This window comes from Mya arenaria, chromosome 11 (genome assembly GCF_026914265.1).
Source record: "Mya arenaria isolate MELC-2E11 chromosome 11, ASM2691426v1".
Classification (NCBI taxonomy): domain Eukaryota; kingdom Metazoa; phylum Mollusca; class Bivalvia; order Myida; family Myidae; genus Mya; species Mya arenaria.
This window is the reverse complement of record NC_069132.1, coordinates 23,890,920-23,905,053: the sequence shown is the minus strand read 5'-3', so window position 1 is coordinate 23,905,053 and position 14,134 is coordinate 23,890,920. Positions and strand designations below refer to the sequence as shown.

At 38.6% G+C, this 14,134-nt stretch overlaps 1 protein-coding gene across 1 annotated transcript; it reads left to right on the top strand.

Annotated features, from left to right (window-relative positions):
- The first annotated feature begins 7,066 nt into the window (after window positions 1–7,066).
- Window positions 7,067–11,984, top strand: LOC128209689 (peroxiredoxin-5, mitochondrial-like). Its single transcript, XM_052913852.1, has 6 exons — window positions 7,067–7,233; window positions 8,595–8,729; window positions 9,126–9,257; window positions 9,729–9,767; window positions 10,100–10,155; window positions 10,538–11,984. Exons 1-6 carry the CDS (start codon window positions 7,132–7,134, stop codon window positions 10,641–10,643), a joined length of 570 nt encoding a protein of 189 aa, XP_052769812.1. The 5' UTR covers window positions 7,067–7,131; the 3' UTR covers window positions 10,644–11,984.
- The last annotated feature ends 2,150 nt before the right edge of the window (window positions 11,985–14,134 follow it).

Here is a 14,134-nt window from a genome sequence, read left to right as displayed (position 1 = left end):
ATAGACACAATGAAAAGACGATATGACAACAAAACACACAAGGTAGAGCTCATATGGCCAAGACATAAAAGGTAGAGACCATATGGCCACAAGAAGATGCAAGGTAGAGCCCATATGGCCACAAATAGACACAATGAAAAGACCATATAGCAACAAAACACACAAGGTAGAGCTCATATGGCCACAAGACACGCAAGGTAAAGACCATATGGCCACAAGAAGATACAAGGTAGAGACCATATGGCCACAAGAAGATACAAGGTAGAGCCCATATGGCCACAAGAAGATACATGGTAGAGACCATATAGTCACAAGAAGATACAAGGTAAGGCCCATTTGCCACAAGAAGATACAAGGTAGAGACCATAAGGCCACAAGTAGATACAAGGTAAGAGCCCATATGTCCACAAGACATACATGGTAGAGACCATATGGCCACAAGACATACAAGGTAGAGACCATATGGCCACAAGAAGATACAAGGTAGATACCATATGGCCACAAGACACACAATGTAGAGACCATATGGCCACAAGATATACAATGTAGAAACCATATGGCCACACGAAGATACAAGGTAGAGACCATATGGCCACAAGAAGATACAAGGGAGAGCCCACATGGCCACAAGAGAGATGCAAGGGAAAGCCCACATGGCCACAAGAGAGATAAAAGGAAGAGACCATATGGCCACAAGATATACAATGTAGAAACCATATGGCCACAAGAAGATACAAGGTTGAGACCACATGGCCACAAGACGATACAAGGGAGAGCCCACATGGCCACAAGAAGATACACAAGGTAGAGCCCATATGGCCACAAAAAGGCACACAAGGTAGAGCACATGTGGCCACAAACAGATACATAAGGTAGAGCCCATATCGACTCAAGAAGACACAATGTAGAGACCATATGGACACAAAAAAGACACAAGGTAGAGACCATATGGCCAAAAAAACACAAGGTAGAGCCCATATGGCCACAAGAAGACGAACAAGGTAGAGCCCATATGGCCACAACAAAACACACAAGGTAGAGCCCATATGGCCACAAGAAGATACACAAGGTAGAGCCCATATGGCCACAACAAAACACACAAGGTAGAGCCCATATGGCCACAAGAAGATACACAAGGTAGAGCCCATATAGCCACAACAAAACACACACGGTAGAGCCCATATGGCCACAACAAAACACACAAGGTAGAGCCCATATGGCCACAACAAAACACACGGTAGAGCCCATATGGCCACAAGAAGATACACAAGGTAGAGTCCATATGGCCACAACAAAACACACAAGGAAGAGCCCATATGGCCACAAGATGATACAAGGTAGATTGCATATGGCCACAAGAAGATACAAGAGAGAGCCCATATGGCCACAAGAAGGCACACAAGGCAGGGCCCGTATGGCCACATAAAGACACAAGGTAGAGCCCATATGGCCACAAAAAGACACACAAGGTAGAACCAATATGGCCACAAGATAAAACCATATGGCCACAAGACACACAAGGTAGAGACCATATGGCCACAAGAAGACAATGTAGAGCAATATGGCCACAATACACACAAGGTAAAGACTATATGGCCACAAAGAGATACAAGATAGAGACCATATGGCCACAAGAAGATAAAAGGTAGAGATCATATGGCCACAAGGTAAAGACCATATGGCCACAAAAAGATACAAGGTAGAGTCCATATTGCCGCAAGAAGATGCAAGGTAGAGCCCATATAGCCAATACACACAAGGTAAAGACTATATGGCCACAAGGAGATACAAGATAGAGACCATATGGCCACAAGAAGATAAAAGGTAGAGATCATATGGCCACAAGGTAAAGACCATATGGCCACAAAAAGATACAAGGTAGAGTCCATATTGCCACAAGAAGATGCAAGGTAGAGCCCATATAGACAAGACATACAAGGTAGAGACCATATGGCCACCAGAAGATACAAGGTAGAGCCCATACTGCCACAAGAAGATGCAAGGTAGAGCCCATATGGCCAAGACATACAAGGTAGAGACCATATGGCCACAAGAAGATACAAGGTAGAGCCCATACTGCCACAAGAAGATGCAAGGTAGAGCCCATATGGCCACAAGTAAATACAATGTAGAGACCATATGGACACAAAAAACACACAAGGTAGAGACCATACGGCCACAAGAAGACACACAATGTAGAGCCCATATGGCCACAAGAAGACACACAAGGTAGAGCCCAAATGGCCACAAACAGACACACAAGGTAGAACCCATATGGCCACAAGGTAGAGACCATATGGCCACAAGACACACAAGGTAGAGACCATATGGCCACAAGAAGACACAATGTAGAGACTGTATGGCCACAATACACACAAGGTAAAGACTAAATGGCCACAAAAAATACAAGATAGAGACCATATGGCCACAAGAATATAAAAGATAGAGATCATATGGCCACAAGACACACAAGGTAAAGACCATATGGCCACAAGAAGATACAAGATAGAGACTGTATGGCAACAAGAAGATGCACGGTAGAGATCAAATGGCCACAAGACACACAAGGTAAAGACCATATGGCCACAAGAAGATACAAGGTAGAGTCCATATTGCCGATAGGATGCAAGGTAGAGCCCATATGGCCAAGATATACAAGGTAGAGACCATATGGCCACAAGAAGATACAAGGTAGAGCCCATGCTGCCACAAGAAGATGCAAGGTAAGAGCCCATATGGCCACGAGACATATAAGGTAGAGACCATATGGTCACAAGAAGATACAAGGAATAGACCATAAGGCCATAAATAGACACAATGAAAAGACCATATGGCAACAAAACACACAGTGTAGAGCCCATATGGCCACAAGACACGCAATGTAAAGACCATATGGCCACAAGAAGATACAAGGTAGAGACAATATGGCCACAAAAAGATACAAGGTAGACCCATATTGTCACAAGAAGATGCAAGGTAGAGCCCATATGGCCATAAGTAGATACAAGGTAAGAGCCCAAATGTCCACAAGACATACATCTTAGAGACCATATAGTCACAAGAAGATACAAGACTGAGCCCATTTGGCCACAAGAAGATACAAGGTAGAGACCATATGGCCACAAGTAGATACAAGGTACGAGCCCATATGTCCACAAGACATACATGGTAGAGACCATATGGCCACAAGACACACAATGGAGAGACCATATGACCACAAGATATACAATGTAGAAACCATATGGCCACACGAAGATACAAGGTAGAGACCATATGGCCACAAGAAGATACAAGGGAGAGCCCACATGGCCACAAGATAGATATAAGGGAAAGCCCACATGGCCACAAGAGAGATACAAGGTAGAGACCATATGGCCACAAGACGATACAAGGGAGAGTCCACATGGCCACAAGAAGATACAAGGTAGAGACCATATGGCCACAAGAAGATGCAAGGTAGAGCCCATATGACCACAAAAAGAGACACAAGGTAGAGCCCATATCGACACAAAAAGGCACACAAGGTAGAGCCCATATGGCCACAAACAGATACACAAGGTAGAGCCCATATCGACTCAAGAAGACACGATGTAGAGATCATATGGCCACAAGAAGACACACAATGTAGAGCCCATATGGCCACAATTAAGATGATACAAGGTAGAGCGCATATGGCCACAAGAAGATACCAGGTAGAGACCATATTGCCACAAGAAGACACACAAGGTAGAACTCATATGACCACAAAAAGACACACAATGCTGAGACCATATGGACACAAAAAAGACACACAAGGTAGAACCCATATCGACACAAGAAGATACAAGTTAGAGACTGTATGGCCACAAGAAGATGCAAGGTAGAGATCATATGGCCACAAGACACACAAGGTAAAGACCATATGGCCACAAGAAGATACAAGGTAGAGTCCATATTGCCACAAGAAGATGCAAGGTAGAGCCAATATGGCCAAGAGACATACAGGGTAGAGCCCATATGGCCAAGAGACATACAAGGTTGAGACCATATGGCCACATAAAGACGAACAAGGTAGAAACTGTTTGGCCACAAGAAGATACAAGGTAGAGACCATATGGCCACAAGAAGATACAAGGTAGAGACCACATGGCCACAAGACGATACAAGGGAGAGCCCACATGGCCACAAGAAGATACAAGGTAGAGACCATATGGCCACAAGAAGACACACAAGGTAGAGCCCATATCGACACAAAAAGGCACACAAGGTAGAGCCCATATGGCCACAAACAGATACACAAGGTAGAGCCCATATCGACTCAAGAAGACACGATGTAGAGACCATATGGACACAAAAAAACACACAAGGTAGAGATCATATGGCCACAAGAAGACACACAATGTAGAGCCCATATGGCCACAATTAAGATGATACAAGGTAGAGCGCATATGGCCACAAGAAGATACAAGGTAGAGACCATATTGCCACAAGAAGACACACAAGGTAGAGACCATATAGTCACAAGAAGATACAAGGTAAGGCCCATTTGGCCACAAGAAGATACAAGGTAGAGACCATATGGCCACAAGAAGATACAAGGTAGAGCCCATATGGCCACAAGAAGATACAAGGTAGAGCCCATATGGCCACAAGACATACAAGGTAGAGACCATATTGCCACAAGAAGATACAAGGTAGATACCATATGGCCACGAGAAACATAATGTAGAAACCATATGGCCACACGAAGATACAAGGTAGAGACCATATGGCCACAAGAAGATACAAGGAAAAGCCCACATGGCCACAAGAGAGATACAAGGTAGAGACCATATGGCCACAACAAGATACAAGGTAGAGACCACATGGCCACAAGACGATACAAGGTAGAGACCATATGGCCACAAAAAGACACACAAGGTAGAGCCCATATGACCACAAAAACACACAAGGTAGAGCCCATATCGACACAAAAAAGCACACAAGGTAGAGCCCATATGGCCACAAACAGATACACAAGGTAGAGCCCATATCGACACAAGAAGACACACAATGTAGAGACCATATGACCACAAGAAGACACACAATGTAGAGCCCATATGACTACAAAAAGACACACAAGGTAGAGCCCATATGACCACAAAAACACACAAGGTAGAGCCCATATCGACACAAAAAAGCACACAAGGTAGAGCCCATATGGCCACAAACAGATACACAAGGTAGAGCCCATATCGACACAAGAAGACACACAATGTAGAGACCATATGGACACAAAAAAAAACACAAGGTAGAGGCCATATGGCCACAAGAAGACACACAATGTAGAGCCCATATGACCACAAGAAGACACACAATGTAGAGCCCATATGACTACAAGAAGACACACAATGTAGAGACCATATGGCCACAAGAGGACACACAATGTAGAGCCCATATGACCACAACTAAGATGATACAAGGTAGAGCGCATATGGCCACAAGAAGATACAAGGTAGAGACCATATTGCCACAAGAAGACAAACAAGGTAGAACCCATATGACCACAAAAAGACACACAATGCTGAGACCATATGGCCACAAAAAAGACACACAAGGTAGAACCCATATCGACACCAGAAGACTACAGCATGACACAAGGTGGAGACCATATGGCCACAAGAAGGCACAAGGTGGATACCATATGGCCGCAATAAGACACAAGCTCAAGACCTTAAATTGGCAATTAGTCACAAAAGATTAGTACCCTTATGCCAAATGAAGACAAACAGGGTTGCGACCATATGGGCTCAAGAAGATACACCTGGTCGAGACCATATGACAACATGCAGACATAAATGTCAAGATCATATGGCCACAATAAGAGATGTAGGGTCGGGTCAACATGGCCACAAGGACACACACAGCATTGAGGTCAAATGGCCATAGAATGACACACAAGATCGATACCATATGGCTTCAGAAGATACACGAGGTCAAGACCATTTGATCAAATAATAAAACAACATAAAGACACAAAAAGTCAAGCACATAAAAGTATGGCAACAAAAAGATACACAAGGTCGAGATCATAATTACACAATAAAGGCAAAAGGTCAAGACCATATGGCCGTTAAAGACACAAGGTCGAACCCATATGGCAACAAAAAGATGCACAATTTCAAGACAATATGGCAAGAAAAAGACGCACAAGTTCAATACCATATGATTACAAGAAGGCGCACAAGGTGTAAACCATATGAACACAAGAAGGCTCACAGGGTGGATACCATATGACCACAAGAAGGCACACAATGTCATAACCATATAGCTACAAAAAGACACACACTTTCAAGACCATATTGCCATGGAAAGGCACACAAGTTCAAGACCATATGGCTACGATAAGGTACATAAGTTCAAGGCCATATGGCTACGAGAAGTACATAAGTTCAAGACGGCCACGAGTAGACACACAAGTTCAAGACCATAATGGCCACGAGAAGGCACACAAGTTCAAGACCATAATGGCCACGAGAAGGCACACAAGATCAAGACCGTAATGGCCACGAGAAGGCATACAAGTTCAAGACCATAATGGCCACTAGAACACACACAATTCCAAGATCATAATGGCCACGAGAAGGCACACGGTCACAATAAAACAAAAATGTTCAAAACAATATGGCAACATCAACACACACACGCACGCACGCACGCACACACACACACACACACACACACACACACACACACAATGTCGATACCATATGGCCACAGTTAGATACAAAAGGTTGTGGATATATATAATGTATGTCCACAAGGAGACACACAAGGCCATATGACCACAAAAAATGCAAGATAAACACCATATGACTACGTGAATACACACATGATCCGGAATCGATACTATTTCAGAAATATACTGTAAACAATGTTTGTAAATCCGTGATATTATTAAATAAATATGTTCCTATTAAAACGTTATTTGATTCCAGTATTTGATAGTTTGGTAATCATACAAAGTGGTAGGGGCAGGTAATCCAGTCAGTTGTGGAATCGAAAAGTACTATTTCCGGCCGTGTGAGAAAAATAGTCGTATATAACCCTGGTTAGTGGTGCATCATAGGAAATTACCGGCAATATTTACTTGAGGAGATAACTGGAGATAACATGAGGACACTGAGCAGAGTTGTCAAGCTTCTTTCGAACAATTCAAACTTCATAGCACGCGGTATCAGAACCAGCCAGGCTTCAATTATGGCACCAATTAAGGTAGCGCAAGGTTGAAGATGTTTCTTTAGACTTTACAGTACTTGACGCAATACACATTTCAGATTTTTACTTCCTCTTATTGGAACTGTCAAATTTTCAGCATATATGACGTCATGTATTCCGTTTGTTATGGCTTTTATATAAACTGTCATTAGTCGATTAACATTTAATATCAATGTCCGCAAATGATCGGTTCAATACCATTTGCTCGATTACTCAGGTCATTATTATACTGTACTCAAAGAAATAGGTGATGTAAGTTTGACCTTTAAAAACAAAAAAGGTCACCGCTCAGAAGTCATGCTGTTTTGACGTATTCAGGAGAAGCTGTATCAACACGAACTCTACCATATTTGGATATCACTTCCCTGTAACATTTATTTTTATTTTAGTCGTATAAATAGTGAAAGCACACCATTGTTGCTCTACTGGTTGAGAAGCAGTTTCCGACAGTTCTTATACGTTTTTATTGAATTATTTATATGTGTTTAAATATCTACTAAAATTGTTCACAATTTAGATAACTACAGCTCAAGCTGCTATTGTCGATATATTTTTCACATGTGTGACGTCACATATAGTGTATCTAATAGGGGCGCAAAGAGGGTACTTACATTGTTCTGATTAGCTTGTGATGAGAAGAAGTTTCCGACAAATCAAATGCGGGGCATATTTAAGGTGCCTACTGTGTGTTTGTATTATCCGTTTATTTAATAAACTAAATATAAGACTGTAATAAGAGAAATATTATTAATTTTTCAGCATTTACGAAAAATTTAAACCTTAAGATTTACGGCAGTCAATTCATACTCGAAATCAGGCAGACACTGAATATCAATGATATTTTGATTGATTTCTGATGGAAACTTGTGTTTGTATACATTTAAGTGAATGTGGGTGTGAAACTAGCATGACAACAGTGTTCACAAATATGTACACAATGATCATCGTTTGTATAAGTCAATTTAGGAAAACTTTGTAGCTATTCATAGATATGCAAATTAGGTTCACACGCATGCGCAATACGCTGCGCGTGCAAATCCCCCACGTGCAAGTTTGTGTACAAAATGAAAAATACACATTAAACATTAAATAATAATAAAAGTTACTTACGTGTCTCGGTAAGAATTTCAACTTTTGATTGCCTAGTTACCATATAGTTGAATTGCAGTACCTTCTTTATGAAGATCTAAAGAAAGTACGCGAAAAAGCGATTTGTCGGAAACTGCTTTCCGTCGGAAACTGCTTCTCAACCAGTACTAATTTCTTCAAGAGTTTATGCCTTTGAAGACTTGATTTTAAAAATTCTAAATATATGTCGCTCCTATCAATTCATTTAAAATACCTATACCATGCTTCAGGTTGGGGAGGAATTGCCAAACGTTGATCTGTTTGAGGGCAATCCAGACGGCAAAGTGAACACAAAGACAGCGTTTGGAAAGGGCAAACATGTTATTGTAGCTGTAGTCGGTGCCTTTACACCTACATGTGAAAATGTGAGAAACAGTGCTTAGTTAAAATATTTATATTCACATCAAGAGAATACTCTTGAAGAGGAATGCATTTCCTGCTGTTGTTAATGATTTTTTTTTTGGTTTCATAACATAAAACATTTTAAGAAAATTAAGCTCATGGATAAAAAACAAAACACAAAAGTGCAGAAAGTAGTGTTGGGAGTTTGCATGATGACATCATTTAAGTCAGTTAAATTTATTTTATAATTATGACACTGAAATAACAGAAAAGAAAAAGTACGAGGACAAGAGCTCATAACATTTATGCCAATGACAATGTTGTATAAAAAAGATGTGCCTTGACAATAACACACATGTATATATATATATGTATATATATAATCTATCTTTTGTACATATAAATTTTGTTCATTTCAGCAACATATGCCAACATTTGTAGCAGACTTTGACAAAATCAAGGCAAAGGGAGTAGATTCAATCAACTGTGTTTCAGTCAATGATCCTTTTGTCATGGAAGCATTTGGCAAAAAGTTTGATCCTTCGGGAAAGGTTTGTCACACAGTTAAATGTCATTGCTTTTATGCATCAGAGCTTGCTCGAACAGAAGTTGTATTTGAACGGTATATCTGTAGAAAAGAAGTTTATTCGTTTCTTCTTTTTTGCTTAAGATTTGTTTAAAAAGAATATTTGACTTTGAATGAGCAAAAGATGGCGTAACTGTCTGGAAAGCAGTGATATAAAATTGCTGACAAAAGATCAGATCACAGTTTTTAATAATTACCTTTGAAAATTGATGTTTTATCATTATGGCGGAAAGCTTTACTAACGCTTAAAGACAAATTATTCTCGACAGTTTTCCAAACAATTAAGATATATTCTCTTGTGATGTATCGTATATGACTTAATTGAAGGCATTGATCTGAAAATCAGCTGATTCTGAGAAACAGTCAAAACTGTCAATCTGTGAGAGTGCAGCTTGAAGTTTTCTTGAAATGTCTCACTACATATATTTTTTTCCAGGTCCGGTGTTTGGCAGATACATGTGGTACATTTACAAAGGTACCTATGAATGTTTTAACATATTATTAAAGGTCGATTGTGAAGGCAATAAGGGTTTGTTTATTTTATAACAATGTTATTGTTGTACCAGTCATATTTATAAAATACAAGTATTTCATTTTTAGCTAGACTATTCGAAGAATTAGGAGAGCTGTACTACCTCACCCTTGATGTATTGCATTGAGACTTTATACAACAAAACTCAACCATTAAACCTTCCTGAAAAATCAAGTTAGATAACTCATTTTTGCAACACATTGAATTCAAGTGTGCGGACAAGTGTTTCCAGACTAATTTTTTTCTCAAGCTTTTATTTTTTTTGAAACTTTCAGGCTGTTGACCTTGAGCTGGATGTTACAGCAATATTGGGCCGTGTCTGTTCCAAGAGGCAAGTTAAAATAATTCGGGGTGAAAGAGGTCCAGTGGTATATGATCTGAATAAATTGTGTTTTCAGCTAGTTTAATGGTTTACACTGTCCAAATATATTTTCCTTTATGTTTACATCAGTCTGAAATTTGAGCCTGCCAGTATTACATTCTGCATACCGTCAGTTAATCTGGTATGAACTAAATGAAAGATTTCTAAAAAGTTTAATGAGAGTGGTCTAGATGGAAAAAGTTCAAGCCCCACCAGAGAAATCCTAATCCTTGTTGCTTCTAAAAATGGATGCACTGTTATTAGGCATCAGACTTAAGATTGATCCAGCTTATGACAGTCATCAAAATTGGGCTTAAATTAATCTTAATATTGTTAAATTTCCTTGATACAGGTATGCCATGGTGGTTCAGGATGGGAAGGTGACTGGGTTGAATGTGGAGGATGACAGCTCCAAGGCCACATGTACCCGTGGAGAGGATATCATGAGCCTCCTCTAAGGACCAGCGTTAAGACTGCAAATGTGGTCAGATGCCTGAAACTGTACAGTTAATTAATCTGTGTAGACACTGTATTACATGTACCGCTAGTTACAAATGGGCACTCCTAATCACGAGCTTGGAAAAAAATCTCATAAATTGCCAGTAATAATTGACCATTGTGAAATTATTTTGGATTATTTTACTTGCTGAATTTAAGTTTAATGGTTTAGGGCTGGAACATGCATGTAGGTATTTCTCTTGGACATTTTATTTGCTGTCACTTGTAGAGGGGAGTTAATAGCTTAAGCTAATTAATTAAACAGAATTCTGACCTAATTGGTTGTCAACTTGTTGGAAAGACATTCTTAACAGTACTTGGATAACATTGATTTAAATCAAAATTATGTGTTTTATTTTGGAACAAGGTTTTGTCAAATGAAAGGTAATGATTGATTGTAAATATGTAATCATATACCTTATATTGAGCAATCAGCCGATGTTTCCAATAGAATTTTACACTTGTTACAGCATTGCACAGTGTACTAGTTTGTTTATAAAGTGAAGAATTATTCAATTGAAGCTGTTATTTTTGAAGGTCTGTATGAAAATTAATCGTGTTCAGTTTGGCACAGCTATGGTAGATGAACCATTAGTTTTCATATAGACCTCCAAATAAGTGATAACATATATTATGGTTAAAATTATTTTGTTTTTGACAAAGCCCTGCTTTATTAACATATAGTCATTTTTATCTTTTCACTTTAATCACTGAACAAGTGTTATGCACTTTAAATGTTAAGTCATGGTCTTTTACACAAGTATTTATTTATCCTCTTGCAAAAATATTATATTTCCAGTGCATATTCATTTAAAAATTATGGCGATTTCAATCAATCAGTACGGCAAATAAAGCCTTGTTTAATATGAAAAATGTATCACTTGAACTCTGTTTTAATTCTGAAGTATTATTAGCTTCATTTATTTACAATAAGTATTATTATGTTACTGTGATTTTAATAAGGCTATTTAGTCAATGTGGTTTTGATTTGATTGAACAAAAATCTCATACCACTGTGTTCGTCCGATAATCTCAAGACATAGACAATGGTATATTTTCGTAAATAATGCCTGCTTTTATCCGAAAAGGTACTGTTAAAATTGCAGTAACATAAACCTTAAGCATTTAAACATATCTGCTTTAGAATCTTAGTTGTGCGGTAATCTAGTACATGCCATATTGTTTTGTATTACTGGATTTTTTTCAATACTATGACCATATTAGTGTGACAGTGTTTTACTTGAATGTGTTCTATGGTTTTGCTGTGATTTATCCAAGAATAAAATGTACTGAAAATCTTTTGTTCCCTGTTTGTTTTCCTGGAACTGTTCTTTGATAAGATAAATATGTTAGCAGGAAATAGTTACATGCTGAGAAACACCTCAAAATATGCCCATTTATGCCCCTCTCCCCCTGTATAAGCAACAGCTGAAATCGAACTAGGTTTGCCAGATCACTACAAATTTTATAACAGCTTCAAAGACCACTCCACTGGAGACGACTGACAATGTAGGGTTATGCAAGAGAATTTAGTTGTAACATGTGATTTCATTGGAAAAAGAGTTGTCTCCATGGCTCCTGCATATTCATTAAAACATGACTTTGTAAGTCGCTTTTACCGTGGATGGATGTCCCAATGTTTGTCGGCGCGACTGGAAGTCATACTGGATTTTGTCATAATTTTATGAATTATATTTACAGTTTATGCAACATCTTGATACATTACATCTATACTCGTCTTGAGCAGGACTGGTGTGGTGCTTGATAATGTTTTTTTAAATAGGCTACAAGATGGTGTACTGGTGGCCATACTGGATTTGACATAATTAAATGTTCACATTAATTTGAATATCAATTAGTTTTGAATTAGTATCTCTATTTACTCTTTTTGTCACAACACAATTTCTTAGCAACTACTGGCCAGAAATTAGTGACAGTTGTTCTCTTTGTGTAGTTCCTTGGGAGACGTATGTTTTCCCTAGAAAACAATCTAGTTTCTTTTGCACATTTTGTTCCCTAATACTCGGACGATATACAAGTTAAATAACATAATTTATTTCAATTAAGATAAAAAAAATAGTCCCATGCTACGAAACTAGGGTCACCAAAAAGTCCTTTTAAAATCCAGTTAGCATCTTTGTTTAACCCTTTGCATGCTGGGTAAATTGTCATCTGCTCAAAAATGTTGTCTGGTTTATTCTAAATTTCTTTCAATTTACTTAAAACTTTGGGCATATATTGACTGAGTGGCAAACAGCTTGGAACCTGACCAGGCTACTCGGCGTCTGGTCTGGTTCCAAGCTGTTTGCAAAGCCTTTAAAAACCGCCATCAGCAGCCTAAGGGTTAAAAAATAGCTTCTTTCTGCATAAAACAATTCTGGAATAATAATGTTGTAAAAAGTCTTGATATGCAACCATTATTCCAAACATAAAAACATACAATATACATGTATAATAATTTGATTGTTCATACTTTTGTATCGGCCAAGTGAAACAAACTCATTTCAACATTAACACAGTTAATTTTAAATGAGGTGTGAAAATGAAACAAATTCATGATTGTAATTTATATATAGTAATGAGTAAGTTTCAACTAAACCGTTGTAATGTTTCATTTGCAAATAAGAATACAAACTAGTATTATTTAAAAGATTAAAATGTTGCTATTGTTTCATCCAGAGCATATTTTGCCTCTTGTCATTTGGTCACCTAACTTGCCCCCATAGTATTAAAACTCTATACCGGTAATAATTATATGAAAGGTAGATGTAGTATATGGAAACATTTAGCAATTACAACATTTATGCTTGAGAGAAAAAGTAGACCAGTTGAAAAACAGATCAGGTGACTAGCCTTGTTTAATTAAGGCTGTCTGTCTACACTATCAGTCTCCAACTTCAGCAATGTTAAGCTTAATTGAATGAAACATGGCACCACAGGATGACAATGTTTGACAACTGCATCCAAGGTCGAGGTAAAAAAATCAAGATTTTCCTCTTCTGTGAGATTAAACACCTTACATGTGTCAGTTACTGTAACTACATTCATTCAAGTATGGTTATGGCATAGAAGTTGGGCACAAAATGCACAAATAAATGTTGCCTACCTTTACGATGTCTGTGGATCAAAGGTCAAGGACACATGGTTTATTCTGCTCCCCAGAATATTATAGCAACCAGTTCGTCTGTCACAAGCTATTTATCAGCAAATAGTAGCTTGAAATCAACAAAACTATGAGGAGCTTTATCTTTCAGAGGTTAATGTTAGTAATGCCCAAATCACATCGAGAGATGGGACAAGTATTAAAATTACAACGTACACCTGCCTACTACTTGGTGGTTTTTGGTAATCACATGATCAAATTTTCCTGTGACAACATGATTTTGTGTGTGCGAAAACACGACTGTGTGATTGATCAAGCAGTCTTACAGTCATGCCTCACGATGCAACC